This window comes from Odocoileus virginianus, chromosome 8 (genome assembly GCF_023699985.2).
Source record: "Odocoileus virginianus isolate 20LAN1187 ecotype Illinois chromosome 8, Ovbor_1.2, whole genome shotgun sequence".
Lineage (NCBI taxonomy): Eukaryota > Metazoa > Chordata > Mammalia > Artiodactyla > Cervidae > Odocoileus > Odocoileus virginianus.
Window position 1 is genome coordinate 38,295,193 of NC_069681.1, and position 17,626 is coordinate 38,312,818.

The 17,626-nt window shown below is 41.1% G+C and overlaps 1 protein-coding gene across 1 annotated transcript in view; it reads left to right on the forward strand.

Moving 5' to 3' along the window:
* LOC110127197 (ATP-binding cassette sub-family C member 4-like) overlaps positions 1-17,626 on the forward strand; it is a 141,958-nt gene that overhangs the window by 25,533 nt on the left and 98,799 nt on the right. Inside the window, exons 5-8 of the mRNA XM_020877307.2 lie at positions 6,095-6,184; positions 7,253-7,416; positions 8,519-8,644; positions 9,840-10,089. Of these exons, the coding sequence (XP_020732966.2) occupies positions 6,095-6,184; positions 7,253-7,416; positions 8,519-8,644; positions 9,840-10,089 (630 nt within the window). The remainder of the gene's footprint in view (positions 1-6,094; positions 6,185-7,252; positions 7,417-8,518; positions 8,645-9,839; positions 10,090-17,626) is intronic.

The window sequence follows — 17,626 nt, forward strand, 5'->3', positions numbered from 1 at the left end:
TTGTTGGATTTGTATTGTACTGTTGAGGATTTTTACATCTATGTTCATCAATGATATTGGCCTGTAATTTTTCTTTTCTTGTGGTATCTTTGTTTCATTTTGGTATCAGGGTGATACATTATAGAATGAGTTTGAAGGTTTTCCTTCCTCTGCAATTTTGGAACAAGTTCCAAAGAATAGGTGTTAACTTTTCTCTGAATTGCTAGAATTTACCTGTGAACCCATCAGGTCCCAGACTTTTGTATTTTGGGTGGAGGGGGTTAAATCACAAATTTAGTGTTGTGAGTGGTCTCTTAATATTTACTTTTTCTATTCCTGGTTCAGTCTTGGGAGATTGTACCTTTCAAAGAAAAGTGTCCCTTTCTTCTAGGTTGTCCATTTTATCAGCATACAGTTGCTTTTAGTAGTCTTATGATTCTTTGTATTTCCGTGGTGTCAGTTGTAACTTCTCCTTTTTCATACCTAATTTTATTTATTTGAGTCCTCCTTTTCTCTTGATGAGTCTAACTAAAAGTTTATCAGTTTTGTCTGTTTTTTCAAAGAACCAGTTTTGGTCTCATTGATGTTTGTGATTATTTTCTTTGTCTCTATTTCATTTATTTCTGCTTTGATCTTTATGATTTCTTTCCTTCTACTAACTTTAGGTTTTGTTTATTCTCTTTTTCTCTAGTTGTTTCAGGTGTAGGATTAGATTGCTTACTTAAGATTTTTCTTGTTTCTTGAGGTAAGACTGTATTGCTATAAACTTCCCTCTTAGAACTGCTTTTGTTGCATCCCATACATTTTGGACCATTGTGCTTTCATTTTCATTTATCTCTTGTTTTATTTTTTTAATTTCCCCTTTGATTTCCTTCAGTTATTCATTGGTTGTTTAGTGGCATAATGTTTAGCTGCCACATGTTTGTATTTTTTTAGTTTTTCTTGTAGTTTATTTCTAATCTCATAGCATTGGGATCAGAAAAGATGCTTGATGTTATTTCAGTTTTCTTAAATTTACCAAGGCTCTCCTTGTGACCTAGCATGTGGTAGTAAGACCTGATTTGATGTGCTCAGTTATATTACATTGAGAAATGCCATGAAATTATTCTAAACACTTTATTCTGGTCTCAACTAGTGTAATAGGAGCAAGGATTTCAGATGTATTTACAAAGAGTTGCTACAGATACATCAGTGTCAAGAGCTAAAGGGGTCTTTATACACTTGATTCTCGATATCTTTACTTTATACTGTTTGCTTTAAAAAAAAATCCTTATTTAGCTGTATATTATACTTGAAATTTCGTAAGAGAGTAGATCTTAAGTGTTCCCACCACACAGACAAAATAGGATAACTATCACCTCTTCTTACAGAAACACCAAAATCACAGCTAACTGCTGAACAATCATTGACCAAAAAATGCTAGAGACTACCAAAAAAGATATTTACATCTAAAGACAAAGAAGAAGCCACAGCAAAACAGTATGAGTGGCACAGTCACAATAAAAGCAAATCCCATACCAGTTGGGTGGGAAAATAATTATACCACAGAGTTCTCCCATAGGAGTGAAAATCCTGAGTCCTGGATAGGTTTCCAGTCTGGGGAGTCGGCAATGGGAGGAGGAGCTTCCAGAGAATCTGGCTTTGAAGCCCAGTGGGGTTTGATTGCAGGAATTCCACAAGACTGCACATAAGGCCTTGTAAACACTAGGACCCTTGGGAAAAAGGAGTGACTTCATAAGATCCTGGGTCAGATCTACTTGCTGGTTTTAGAGGGTCTCCTGTGGAGGTAGGGTGTGGATTGGTTGGGACAAAGACACTGGCAGTGATAGTTCCGGGGAGTACTCACTGATGTGAGAACTCATGAGGCTGCCATTTTCTTACCAAGACCTAGCCCCACCCAACAGCCTGTGGGGTCCAGTGCTGGAGCACCTCAGACTAAATAATCAACAGTGTCAACAGGGTAGGAACACAGCCCTACCCATCAGGTAGCTTAAAGTCCTCCTGAGCACAAAGTTGCCCACTAACCACACCCACAGGCATGGCCAGCCCACAAGAGGAACAAGACCCAGCTCCACACACTAGTGAACAAGAACCAGTCCCAGTCTAATGAAGCTCTTATACAGCTTCATTCACCAGGGGAAGACAGCAGAAACAAGAAGTGCAATTCTGCAGCCTGTGGAATGAAAACAACAATCACAGAAAATCAGACTAAATGAGATGGCAGAGTAATATGTCCCAGATGAAGGAAGAAGTAAAACCCCAGAAGAACAGCTAAAAAAAGTGGAAATAGGCAATTTACTTGCAAAAGAATTTGGAGTAATGATAGTAAAGGTGATCCATGACCTTGGGAAAAGGATGGAGGCACAGATCAAGAAAATATAAGAAATGTTTAACAAAGAGCTAGAATAATTAAAGAACAAATAAACAGAGATGAACAATACAAAATCTGAAAAATTCACTAGAAGGAATAAATAGCAGAATGTTAGGCAGAAGAAAAGTGAGTTGGAGACAGAGTGTGGAAATTACTGCCATGGAATAGAAGGAAGGAAAAAGAATGAAAAGAAATGAAGATAGTCTGAGACCTAGGAACAACATTAAATATACCAACATTTGCATTCTTGGGGTCCCAGCAGAAGAGGAGAGAGAGAAAGAACCTGAGAAAATATTTGAAGAGATAATAGCTGAAAATTTCCCTAACATCGGCAAGGAAGCAGTCACCTAAGTCCAAGAAGTACAGAGTCTTGGGCTGGATAAACTCAAGGAAGAATATACTAAAACACATAATAATAAAATTGACAAAAATTAAAGAAAAAGAAAAATAGCAACAAAGAACCAGAAAAACTGCAGCCAGAGAAAAGCAACAATATAAAAGGAAACTCCTATAAGATTATCAGCTGATTTCTCAGCAGAAATTGTAGGCCAGATGGGTGTGGCATGACATATTTAAAGTGATGAAAGAATCTACAACCAAAAATATCCTACCCAACGATGCTCTCATTCAGATTTGACAGAGAAATCAATAGCCTTATAGATAAGCAAAAGCTAAGAGGATTCAGTACCACCAGGCCAGCTTTCCAACAAATGCTAAACAAACTTCTCTAGGTGGGAAAGAAAAGGCTATATCTTGAAACAAGAAAATTACAAATGGAGAAGCTCACCAGTAAAGGCAAACATACAATAAAGGTAGGAAATAATACACACACAAATATGATACCAAAAAGCATGATAAAACCAAACAATCAAAATGGAAAGCATTGTTTCTTTTGCCTACTTATCTAGATCTGTTTCTTGGGAGTACTTTTCTTGGCAAAATGAGAGATGTCTCTTCATTTTCCTTGAGCAGAGACTTGTAGTCTTGTGCAGTGTGACCTGGGGGCCTGGCTTCTCACTATCTGTGTTTGGCTATAGTATCTAAGTCGGTTTCCTCTTGGGTCACATGGAAATGGCAGAGGTACTCTTACACTCTAGTCCGGGGTCTTCTTTGTCATTCATCAGCTTCTTTGTTATTTTATTGTACCTTTTACCATTTAGGAGATGAATACTCAGATTTTCAGACAAATTAGCTAGATTTTTGTCTTTCAGATAATGCTTAGCTCTCATAAACACATAGGAAATTTATCTGGAACTGCAGTGTGAAAATCTTAAGTTAGGTTTGAGGTGATGGTTCAGTTAAAGCTCTGTCTCTGCTGCAGAGATGAGCCATTATTCACCTGCTTTCCTTTCTTTTACACTAACACTTTGGAATATTGCTTTTGGGAAACTTGATCTGACCTGTAATGTTTACCTAGATGAATATAAACATCTCCCAAAGCCATTAATTTGCTGGTTTGATTAGGCTAACAGAATTGTCCTTTTACTAAGTCAGGTATTGTTGGGATTAAACCATAGACATAACCTGAAATTTCAGAAACATGGGAAAGAACAATTTCTTTGTGCACAATCTTGCATCTAGAATCCTGCTGAGATGAAGAAATAAGACACTCCTTTACAGGTGACAGGTGGGCTGATTCCTTGGGGCAAAAGTTGATGATGCCAAGCAGCTCTGAAAGGCCCCTCTGAATGCTTGTGGTTCAAGTTCAGGCCCCACCGAATGCTTGTGGTTCAAGTTCAGGCCCCACTTCTTGATCTTTGGTCCTGGGAAGAAATCAGGTTGGGTGTTAGAAATGGGATGGCTACTAAGCTCATGGTTTGTAATTTTGAATGATTTCATGGAATATATTGCATATAAAAATGACTTGTCACTTATTTACCTTTCCACAACTTTGGAAAAATTACTTTTGGCTCTTGATCACTGATTTTTTAAAAATGTTGGTAAAATACATGCAATATAAAATTCACCATTTTAACTCTTTAAGTGCACCATTTAATGACATTAATTATATTCACATTGTTGTGTAGCCATCACTGATATGTGAACTTTTTCTTCTTCCCAAACTGAGCCTCTGCACTCATTAAACACTAACTCCCCACCCTCCCCTCAGCCATCATCATTCTACTTCTTCTCTCTATGAATTTGACTATTTTAGTTGCCTCATGTAAGTGGAATCATGCAATGTTTGTCATTTTTGTCTGGCTTATGTCACATAGAATATCTTCAAGTTTCATCCATGTTGGAGCAGGTTTCAGAATTTAATTCCTGTTTAAGGCTGAATACTATTCCATTATAGATCTATACAGCATTCTCTGTATCCAATCATCTGTAATGGATATTTGGGTTGTTTCCACCTTTTGACTATTATGAGTAATGTTGCTATGAACACGAGTGTACAAATATCTATTTAAGTCCATGCATCCAGTTTTTTGAGTGCATTTCCAGAAGTAGAATTGCTGTGCTATATACTAATTTTATGCTTGATATCTTGAGGAACTGCCATACTCTCTTCCATCATTGCTGCCTCATTTTACATTTCCACTTCATCAATGACTTTTCTGTTTAATGTGAGGAGTAAATGAAAAGTTTTTATGAAATGTGACATTTTGTTTGGATCCATGGCTCCATTTGATAGTCTATTGAAACAGCCCAAGGTGGTCTGTTCAAGTTTCTCAGATCTTTAGGGCATTTTTCATAATTTTTTTAAACCAAATAAAGGGATTGTACAACCTAGGCTGTATACTTGTAAATTCAGCAGACCGACATTAAGAATACAGGTTTCTCACAGGAGTAGTGTTTTGAACATTGTACTCACTTACTTCAGAATGAGGGAACTAAGACCAAAGTATGTGGAAAGATGTCATATGTGAAATTAAAGACTGATTCCATATTTATAGTTCAAGTCCCCTAATGTCTTTCCTTCAGGTGCCCTCAACACTCACTTCTAACTGGGCTCAACTTTACTTTAGTTGAGTAAAGTCAAAGCTATGGTTTTTTCCAGTAGTCATGTATGGATGTGAGAGTTGGACTATAAAGAAAATTGAGCACTGAAGAATAGATTCTTTTGAACTGTGGTGTTGGAGGAGACTCTTGAGAGTCCCTTGGACTGCAAGGAGATCCAACCAGTCCATCCTAAAGGAGATCAGTCCTGAATATTCATTGGAAGAACTGATGCTGAAGCCGAAACTCCAGTACTTTAGCCATCTGATGCAAAGAACTGACTCGTTGGAAAAGACCCTTATCTTGGGAAAGATTTAAGGCAGGAGGAGAAGGGGATAAAAGAGTATGAGATGATTGGATGGCATCACCAACTCAATGGATATGAGTTTGAGCAAACTTCGGGGGTTCGTGATGGGCAGGAAAGCCTAGCATGCTGCAGTTCATGGGGTCACAAAGAATTGGACATGACTGAGCGATTGAACTGAGCTGAACTTACTTTAGTTGACTCCTAAGTTTAAAGCTATACACTTTACACTTCGAGTAGGTCAACATTCATTGAGAACCAGGATGGGGTATGTTGCTTCTACCTCCTATTCCTGTTTGCTGTCCTTGTGGACGGGGCTGCCACCACACTGAGGAGAGGAAGAATGGACAAGTCTCCCTAGAGCCCTGCTCTCAGGGGCCATCCTACTCATCCTGACACCACATAAGACCCCAGGGAAACATGCTTCATTTTGTTATGTTCTAAGAGTGACTTGGTATCATTGTAGGAATCCAGTTTGCTATTTCTTTTTCTTATTTCAGGCCCTTCGCCTAAGTAGTTCAGCCATGGGGAAGACCACCACAGGCCAGATAGTCAACCTGCTGTCCAACGATGTGAGCAGGTTTGACCAGGTGAGCTGCCCCTGAGAGATCCTCTTCCATGTCCCATCCTTCTCACTGGATTCAGCTTATTGGGATGCCAGGTGTCCAGGTTTGGTGTCAGCCAGCATTCTGTTGGGGGCATAAGACAAGAGTTCTCTTAATCCAACTCTCATTTTCTCTGTGTACAACTTAGATGTAATAATGTGTATTGTCCTGTGGATGAGAATTTTTTTTTTCTGAGGTTGCCTACAGCATAATGACAATAATAAGTAAGCAGCAGTGTTCTTGTCCAGCTTGGTTAGTGTCCCTGGGGATTCTCCTGGAGTGGCACTTCTTGATACGTGGTGTGGCTGTTGCTGTACAGTCTTCCTCTTCTTCCGGACGATGAAGGCCTTGTGGGCCGGGGTTGTTCTTTCCCATGTGCCCTCTTCAGTGCCTGCTGCATAAGGAGCCTTCAAGGACTATGCCAAGTGGGTGGTCCCCAGACAGACACCACCTACTCCCTGCTGCACCCCCACCACAGTCTTTTTTACACTTATGAATAGATCACATTACTCAGGGCACTATTGCTATTGGTCAGATCTTTTTTGTACTAGACTACTTCTCTTTCAGTTATTCATTCATGAAACATGAAGTACTTACTACATTACTTTTAGGGCTGAAAAAAGATTTAGTTTCTTCCCTGGAGAAGCCACAGCCTGTCAGGGAGGTAAATACACAGGTAGTTACTGGAGAGCATGGTGCATGCCATAAAATAAGCTTTCCTGGGATGCTGGGGAGATATGGGGGCTGAATGTTGGGACATAGAGATTTTGGGGATCCCCTGAGCTCATCTGCGGTGTAGACAAAAATGAACATCTTCCTTCAGTGCAGCTGGTCGGGTTCTCCCTGGACGTCCCTTAGGTTGGCCCTTTGATGCCCCGGCACAGCATCATCTGAGGTGTATGCTTGGGTTTCTGCTTTAGCAGGTTTAAAACCCACTGAGATCATTTTTGTGTAGGTCCATGTATGTTCCTTCAGAGCAGATTTTTTCTACACTGTGTACTTACCAGTTTTGCTTTTATATCATCCTAAGAAGACTTGTCTTTCTCTTTTAAGGTAACAGTGTTCCTGCACTATCTGTGGGTGGGACCACTGCAGGCTATTATCGTGACCGCCCTGCTCTGGATGGAAATGGGAATGTCATGTCTTGCTGGGATGGCAATTCTTGTTGTTATTCTACTTTTGCAAAGCTGCATTTGGAAGTTGTCTTCGTCACTCTGGTAAGAAAAACGCTGGTTTAAAAAATAGGTGATATGTGTGTGGTTTAGACCCTTCTGGCTTAGCCAGTGGATGCTCCAGCCTTAAACTGATCACTGATGTCAAAGCAGAAAAGGTGATGGCATTTGCTCTTTCTTCACAGCTAACTTCTAAGGTGCTATACCTGGATATGTAGAGTGTCCTTAAGTAGAATTTACCTATGTCCAAGTTTTTTAAACATTATTCAGTAGTAGTTTTATAGGCCTTTTCCTAGCTACATATATTTTTGTTATGCTTGTGTTACAGCATTTTTAAACATGTGTGTTCTTGTCTTGTTTTTAATTCAGTGTTTCCATTAAGTTATAAGCACCCCAAGGGCAGGGCTGATCTAAATTAAATATTATCTTTATAAAGCCCCACAGTCCCAGCAGCACATGTGATAGAAAAATGACTGGTGATGAAGGGATTAATGGTGATGAGTTAGACTTGAAGCTGGTCCCAGAGGGTTGGAGTGGGTTATTGTCCAACTTGTCAGGTGATGTTGATGAGGGAGTTGATGTATTCTATGAAGCTAGTTGAGTTATTTTATATATATGTCTGCATGTGCCTTTATGTGTGGTACTTTTCTCTATTTGGAATTTCCTTTCCTCTCTTTGCTATGGAGTGATGTTCCTTATCCTTTGGGGCCCTGTTCCAGTGCTATGAGGTCTCTGAAGCTTTTCTTGCTCTCTTTTCCCAGTGGATTTAATAGCCCCATCTTATCTGCTCCCCAGCACTTTACTCCTATTTTATTACAGCACAGACATTATCTTCCTGATAGATTCCTTTCTGCCTTCCCTGCCCAACCATGAGGACGTCCTTGGGCAGAGGGTTTGTATCTGACTCATTTCAAGTCTTCCTATCAGATGCTGCAAGTTCTCCAAGTTACTCCCTGAATTAGTCTGAAAGGTTGACTTCCTAGTTTCTTTGTCTCCATTTGCACTTTGAGTAGGACCTGCCTGTGTTGTTATCACAAAAGAGCTGTAGGGAATCATTGATCCCTGGTCCTTCCCTGTGCCCCCTGCTGCTGCTATGGGATGTTGGGTTGTGATCACTAAGTTTCATCTCTCACATCTGTCTCCTCAGGAGTAAGACTGCAGCTCTCACAGACAACAGGATCCAGACCATAAGTGAAATTATAACTGGCATCAGAACAATAAAAATGTATGCTTGGGAAAAGTCATTTATAGATCTTATTACCAGTTTGAGAAGGTAAGTTTTTGTATATATCACACCATATTTTTGTTTATTTCCTATTTTTACAGAATGAATTTAGAAATCTTACCAAGTTTTTTATGAAAATGAACAAATACTATCTGCCCCTTGCATATGGCAAGAGGGTCAAGTGGAATAGTGGAGACAACCTTTTAATCTGTTCTTCTTAAAGGAAAAAAACAAACAAACATATATATATATATATATATACACACACTCTTATATAGAAATGCAATTCCAAAACTTTATTTATACCACAAATCCCAAATAAGCAATGACTGTACGATGTTAGTATCTGAGAAGGTGATATTTAAACTAAAAGTAGAATTTTTGTTGATGGAGCACAAACAGGGAGATTGTAGAGATTGGATATACATGTATCTGGCCAAACTTTAAGAATCAGTATTCTTCATTCCAAACGGAGCCATAAAAATACTTTTTTTTTTTTTTTTTTTGTGGGGGTTGCTTTGGTTTGTGTTTGTAGATGTTTTCCCCATCTTTCATTTAACTGTCTGATGAGTGTTTATATTCCAGCACATGGTGCTGGGAATTCTCTGGCAGCTCCCTGTCATCTCTTACTTTGCACCATTGTGGGGGCCCCTCTCTCTGCTGGGGATACACTCTCATCTTCCTTTGTCTTTGGCCTCCTCCAGCTCTGACTGACTCCAGCTTATCTTCTCAGGGTTGATCCACGTCCATGTGACTTGCTCTGACTCCTCTGCTCTGGGTTACATACCTTTGCTCTGTACCTTGTGGGGGCTGTGCTGACTTCCTCTGTCTAATGTCTTGGTGTCTCATAATTTTGGGGTGTCTTTTTCTCTTCCCCCAATAGTTCATAAGCTCCTGGAGGGAGCAGGCTGTGTCTTCCTGTCATCAGTGAAGAGCCTGGCACAGGATTGTAGTTACAAACACTTGTTGAATGAATGTTCAAACTCAGTCTGCTTGACTCACAATGTCTAAAAGTGTGACACTAAGCCTCTTTTTAGGTGGGAGAGTGAAGTGGTGATGAAGTGTGTGGTCCTTGGATCAGGGCAGACCCCTGGGTGGGCACTGTGTAGTGTTTCCATGATATGAGGGATAGTTTATCTTAACCTGTGTCCACTCCCTAAAAAGGGGCCACTCACATGGGGCACTTGAATCCATGTCTTTGATGATGCTTGCTTTAAATCCTATGTCCTATTTTGTTTTCCAGGAAGGAAATTTTCAAGATTCTGAGGAGTTCCTTCTTTAGGGGTGTGAATTTGGCATTATTTTTCACTGTAAGCAAAATCATGATTTTTGTCACCTTCACGGCCAATAATATCCTTGACAACCTGATCACAGCCAGCCAAGTGTTTGTGGTGGTGATGCTGTTCGAGGCTCTGCGGTTTACAAGCATCCTCTACTTCCCCATGGCCGTTGAGAAGGTGTCAGAGGCTGTTGTCAGCATCCAAAGAATCAAGGTTTGGTGACAAATAACTTTCTTTAGTTGTAGGTGAATTTTTGTAAATTGCTTCCTTTTATGTGGTGTCACCGTGTTTTGGTTTGATGTGATTTAACTCTCTCAGTGCCAAAGCTGGCAGTCTTTCCAAAATATCTTATGTACTCCCCTTTCTTCTTAGGTAGAGTCTTGCCTAGTAGCAAGAGAAGCAAACAGAATACATCTCCTGTGATATCTGGAATGACGATTAGGCAGTGACTGTGCTCAGTCCTGGGGTGACTAGATTCCTCTCTGGGCCGGGAGAGGAGGCACTTGCTGAAACCTCCCCGCTCCTTGGTCAGGAGAATAGCCTCAGCTTCACTTAGTTCTCTATGTTTAAAAATGGGTTCTTCCCTCCACAGATGCTTTCTTGTTGTTTACTGATCTCTGCCTTTTTGTTCCTGCCCTTTTTTTACCTATTGTCTAAGTCTTTTTCTATTCCCCTCTTCCTCTCAAGCTTGTGATTTCCACCATACCCACAGATCCTTTTTTTAACTAACTCCCTAAATTTTAGTCAGGGACAAATAATTTACATCACCAAGATAAGGGCCTGGCACACAATAGGCACTGAAATGTTTCTGTCTAAAATGAAGATAAATTGGTTCTGTGAGGCAGCCTGGGCACAAGCTTGAATGTCTGGACTTTACTTTCCTACTTTTCCACAATGATGGATGGGACAGTAATATATCTCTAGTAAAGTTAGATATCTCTGGGTATGATTGTATTTTATTTTGGGATCTTGTCATAAAGCTGATTTTTTTTAATGATGCACTTTTTATACTACACACACACACACACACACACACACACACACACATAAACTATTACCCATAAAATAGATCAGTCATACAGGGTCAGTTCTTGTTCCCTGAGTGTATCATTCTTTCTGATGGGAGCTTCTAGCAATACTGGTAAGAGAATGAATGAATTCAATAGAATTTCTTTTATGAAGCTTTCACATCTTGAAATAAGACAGTTAGGAATATCCTTGAACCACAGTGATGTCCTCAGTGACATGATAGCCTGTTCAGATGGAAGCTTCACACATGTGCTATTCTACTATGGTTTTGTTATTGCTGCTGACACAGCCTCTGTCTTCGATTGCTGCTGCCAGGGCTCACTGTGTGGTCCGAGATCTCCTGAAGCCTTTACACATCATCTCATTTCATCCTTGGGTTCCCTGGTGGCTCAGACTGTAAAGAATCTTCCTACAAAGCAGGAGGCCCAGGTTCGATCCCTGGGTGGGGAGGATCCTCTGGAGAAGGGAATGGCAACCCACTCTAGTATTCTTGCCTGGAGAATCCCATAGACAGAGGAGCCTGGTGGGCTACAGTTCATGGGGTTGCAAAGAGTCAGACACGACTGAGTGACTTTCACTCACTCACTCATTTCATCCTGACCACAATTGAATGGGATAAGCTTTAGTGTCCCCACTTTACAGATAAGGAAGCAGGTTCCTGTATCAGGTGAAATAGCTCACCCATCCTCACACAGTTTGTGTTAATATTATCAAATGACAGAACTAGGATTCTGTCGAAAGTTTCTTTGTTACATTATTACATTATTACATGTCTTCTTAGTACTTTCAGGTATGTGGAATTTCTCCTTAAGTTTAAATTCACTGTTTCTTACAGAATCAAAATTTTAAGCTCTTGTTTCCCAGCATATGACCCTTGCTCTGGTGGAAGGGTGGGGTTGTCTCTGTGACCTGTCACATTCACCCCCACTTTGGGGTCTTGGCTCACCCTGTTGAGCCCCCCTGTGTTGCCTTCTCTTCTGTCCTTGATTTAACCAAATGCTGCTGAGCCTGCAGCAGCCCCATGAGCCTCTCCCAGCACTTCTGTTCATGCTGATCTAGGGCTTCCATATATGTGCATGGCCGGTCTCGCACCTCCCAGCATCCTGTCAGGTGGGGTGATGCTGACTCCCTGGGAGTGTTCTGAGCTCTGTGATAGCAGACTCTGTCTGGTAGTGCCTGGTCCATGCTGGACACATCACAGGCATCAAATAAATACTGGATTGACTGAGACAACAGTTACAGGAAATGGCTGGGACCCCACAGAGGCCCAGGGTGGCCCATCCTGTACTAGAAGCTTTAGAAATGCAGATGAGGGAGCAGACTGGGGTTAGACATTCCTGCAACATTGGGCTTTGGTGTATGTTTGGGCTGTCTCAACTCAGGAAAGTCTTCTGCTTGCTTTGTCTGTCCATCTGTGTATCTCAGACCAGCCTGATTGGACTTGGTGGACCTGATGTCTAAAGAGAGGAGCTGTGCCCTGTACAGCCTGGTGTTCATGTAGACTCTGCTGGCCTGGCTCCTGGGCTGGGCTCTTGGGGCTTATAGATAATTAGAAATAGTCTGTTTTACTTGGTTAACCAAGTTATTTTGACTGTCTTGCTGACTATCACGAAATGAAAGAAGATCAATATCATGAATCTTTATGCTAAAGTGCATCTCTAGACTGAAGAAGATCTTGAGACAGAATTCCCTCCTCTTTGGTGTTGGTCAGTCTTTTTCCTCTGAAGGGCATTGACTAATTGGATGAGACCCACCCACATTATGGAGGATAATCTGCTTTACTCAGAGTCTACTGATTTAAATGTTGACCTCATTAAAAACCCTTTCACTGTAATAACTAGATGAGTGTAAGTAAGTGTCTGGAACCTGTAGTTTAGCCAGGATGACATAAAATTAACCATCACACCCCTCATAACCATAAAGCATGATTTTAGTGGGAAAAGCACTAACTCTGATTCCTTCATGGATTATGTGATGCACCAAAGAGTGTAGCATGAAAGGGACCCTGCAGAAGGTTTTCAGGGAATTGTACTAATTTTCAGGTAGGATTTTTTATTTCTTTTACACCAAACTACTACTGATTTGTGTCTGAGGCTTAAAATTCCTTTCTTTGTAGATGTGGGCAGCAATACAATGAACTGCCAAGAACTTTGAATTTTCTAGGGCTGACTTTGTCAAGCTGCTTTGTGTCATGATTAAGGAATCATCTTTGATTTGGGCAACAAACCTAAGTTTTTCCTCAAATACACAGAATGTCTTGTAGGAAGTTCGTCTGGGGATTTAGAGATTTGTCAGCAATAATTATTTTCAGTAAAGGAGGGACTAATGGCTGAGAATAAGAATGGTGAGAAGGGTTGGTATTAGTGTGGCAGATGGCTTCCTGGTAGGTTGAAGTAACTGGTAAAATTTTTTTTTTTCTTTTTGATCTCTGTATAGTTTCTATATGATTTCCACTCTCTATATAGTTTCTATAATCCTTTAAAAATCTAGTTCTCTAGTTCATCAGAATCACCTGGAGTGCTTTTTAAAACTATATGATCACACCTTGGAGATTCTGATTCACTGGAATCAGATAGCTGCTGCCCAGGGTATCTATAACTTTAGTAAACATGCCTTTAGTAAAGGTACACTCTTGTGTACCTGAAAATAAGCACCATTTTGGAAACATTGCCCAAGTTGCAGAAAAAAGCACATAAAGCCAAAATGTGCTTCAGCAAATATAAAGGATATCAGGATCATATGTAAACTAAGATTAGTTGAGAGGAAAACCTATCTTGGTTTATGCTAGACTTTCTGGGCAGGGGGAGAAAATTTGGAATTTATTCATTCATTCAATCACTTATTCCACAAAATAACTAAGTACCTACCTGAAGCCTGGTGCAGACTAGAGGCAGGCTAGATGCAGAAAGGTTTTTCCTGTTTGGAATGTATGTTCATCAAGTGGGGGTGGTTTAATAAAGAATCAAATAGTGAAACTCACTGTGGACATGTATGTGTGTCATTAGTCCTTGGAGGGATAACTCCAAGGTGCCATGGGGTGCTTTGGCAGAGTTACTGGTGTAGTCTTGGAGCTCGTACTTCCTGGGAAGGCTGAGGAAGTTACCTGGAGAATTCCGTGTGTGGGGGTGAGGGAGATGGGAGGCTGATGCTTTGTGTTTTCCTGGGGATGAAAATGTGACACAGGCTTTTAGTGCACAAGAGCGGGATCCATGCTTTGGGGGAACCAAAAATCTCTAAGGCTGCAAAGTAGAAAGTGCTGAAGACCTGAGAAGGGGACCGTATAAGACCCTACAGGAAACATGAAGGTTTTTATCATCTCAGAGCTCAGCCTGGCTGCATCCTGGGGAATGGGGCAGTGTGGTAGGGGGATCCAGAGCAGAGGCAGGGGAAATGCATCAGGAGCCTAATGCAGTACATGGTCCAGGGACAGGAAGATGTGGTTTGGTTTAGGGTGAAATAGAGACTTGGTCAGATTTGAGAGCTACTCAAGGCAAGTCTTGAGTTGGGTATGGAGGTGGAAGGGGAGAGGTGGATCTCAGGCTGCTTTGGGTTTTGGGGGCTGCAAAATCTCTGGATTCATTGAAATATAGAATGCTAAGAGAAGACCAGATTTGGGGAGGATAAGAGTCTGAACTTGATTTTGAATTCTGAGAGGCTTTTCAAATACCTGATATTTGTTATAAGACCCACCTCACTGACCACCCATTGGCCTGATTAAATCTCCTTTCTTACTAAAACAGGTAGTAGATATCGAATATAATTAACAGATTGGATATTCACTTTTTCCCCTAACTTTGCCTCTCACTTAGATGTGTTCATGCCCAGTTAGAAGGTGGAGAGGGCAACACGAGTAGAAGGAAAGGTCAGCTGAGTTTACTGACCATGTGGTCAGAACTGGAGGAGGTTTAACCATAGGTGGTTTGGAGGTGTGGTGGGCACATAGAGTTTAGAACACAGTATGGTGTTGAGCTCTGCTGCCCTACTGCCTCCTGAAATCTGGGACTCAGTAGACTCATGTTCTGTTATGATGGTCATCTCCCAGGATGATCATCTCCCAGGATTTTCACTCAGGTCATATCTGGGATTCCTTGGAAGAAAACTTTCCACCTCTGCCTACCTTGGAGGTACGATTGTTTATACCCTTTGGGCAGATCTACATGTGGCTTCATAGTGTTGTGTCTTGTTGTTAACCCATGCTTTTCAATTTCCTTTCTTCCATGTATAGAAAATAAGGCTTTATTATGATCTTATATGTCGAAGAATTCCCTCTATTTTTCTCTTAGCAAGGAAAGAGAACAATGATCTTATAATTGAACAACTAACAGAATTAGAAAAGATCTCGGGCCTGGTGCACTGGGAAGACCCAGAGGGATCGGGTGGAGAGGGAGGTGGGAGGGGGGACCGGGATGGGGAATACATGTAAATCCATGGCTAATTCATTTCAATGTATGACAAAAACCACTGCAGTGATGTAAAGTAATTAGCCTCCAACTAATAAAAATAAATGAAAAAAAAAAATCTCATGTTAACTTCAAAGCACTAGAAGTTTTCAGTGACTTTTGCATCCAGTAAAATGTGTCTCTGAGGTTATATTGTTCACAAAGCTACTTAGGTTTTCCATTACCAGCCACTCAGACATCAATCTTTTTGACTGCAGTTCTGATGTTGATACCTTCCTCTGTGACTTGTTCTGCGTCTGCACTTCATGGCTTTGATGGCCATTTAATTTCAGCTTTTTCATCAGCCTGACTCAGAGAAAAATGTAGTCAGCACTTCTGGTACCATTACATGCTGGTCATATGTTGAGTGGAGTTTCATTTAACCCCTGGAAGACTGTGATGTCTTCCCCCTCAGACCTGTGATTTGTGGACAAATGCTCAATGAATTTACTTCCTCATTTATGGCATGATTTTTCTTTTCTTTCTTTTATATTTTTTGAAAGTCGGGATTTCTATTCTAACATGCACAAACTTAATATTGAATTTTTTATGTCTTGGTAATACATTTAAGCTAAAATTGGAATTGGATTCTGTCTAGACAAGATTTGTAACCTATTTGCATAACTGTACATTTAACTTACATGTATAATATACGTTACTGATGGGGGACCTTGAACTTTTTAATCAATATAAATTGATAAGAGGCCAGATGAGAAATTCAAGCAAGGCTTTACTGAGGCTCGTGCTGCAGCACAAGGGTGAAAAACAAGTAACAGGTGCCTTTGTTTACTCTGAGAACAGTAGACTGATTCCTTGAATGGAGTGAGAGTGGGGGCGGATCACAGAGGTGGCTTAGATGGTCTGCCCACCTCCTAGTAGGCACTGTGTATAAAGATCATATGCAGTGCCTTGCCTTTGCTCTCAGCATCTCAGAAATGGCAGTTGGCTTATGCATCTGTGCAGTTAGTTTTAGTTGCTTAGAGTTCCTTTGTATTCTGTTGCTGGAGGAGACGTTTGTGCAGGTGCAAGTACGCCACTAAAGGATCCCAGGTCCCAGCCTGTCTCACAATGTTGTGCCTACTGTATTAGCTCAGATTGTGTAAGGTTGTAGCCTTGCCATCAATTAGTTCGGTTCAGTTGCTCAGTGGTGTCCGACTCTTTATGACCCCGTGGACTGTGTAGCACGCCAGGCCTCCCTGTCCATCACCAACTCCCAGGTTACTCAAACTCATGTCCATTGAGTCGGTGATGCCATCCATCCATCTCATCCTCTGTTTTCCCCTTCTCCTCCCACCTTCAATCTTTCCCAGCATCAGGGTCTTTTCAAATGTGTCAGTTCTTCGCATCAGGTGGTCAAAGTATTGGAGTTTCAGCTTCAGCATCAGTCCTTCCAATGAATATCAGGACTGATTTCTTTTAGGATGGACTCATTGGATCTCCTTGCAGTCTAAGGGTCTCTCAAGAGTCTTCTCTAACACCACAGTTCAAAATCATCAAATCTTTGGTGCTCAGCTTTCTTTATAGTCCAACTCTCACATCCATACATGATTACTGGAAAAACCATAACTTTGACTAGATGAACCTTTGTTGGCAAAGTAATGTCTCTGATTTTTAATATGCTGTCTAGGCTGGTCATAGCTTTTCTTCAAAGGAGCAAGTATCTTTTAATTTCATCACTGCAGTCACCATCTGCAGTGATTTTGGAGCCCCCCCAAAATAAAGTCTGTCACTGTTTCCACTGTTTCCCCATCTATTTTCCATGAAGTGATGGGACCAGATGCCATGATCTTAGTTTTCTGAATGTTGAGTTTAAATCCAACTTTTCACTCTCCTCTTTCACTTTCATCAAGAGGCTCTTTAGTTCTTCACTTTCTGCCATAAGTGTGGTGTCATCGGCATATCTGAGGTTAATGGTTGGACTGATTTGAACTAGCCCTATAGTCTGTTGCTTTTCTTACCTGATACCCACGATGGGCAGACTCTTTGCAAGTCTTAGTTGGAGTTGGCATGTGAAAGTGCTCGAATGATGGAGTGTCTCCCCTCTTTGTGATGTACTATTTCTCTGGGGATTCAAAGGTAGGGAGGGTGGTGCTGGTCTGGAATGTCCTGAGCTGGTTCCCTGGAGGATTAGCATTTGAGATGGCCTGGAAGGGTGGGTAGGATTAGCACTCTGGGTGTCCAGGCAGAAGCCACCTGGAGAGTGTGCACTTAGGTGCTGATGGCTCCTGGAGGCTGTTAAGTGTGGTGAACACTCTCAGAGGTGCTGTAAAGCGGTCAGGAGG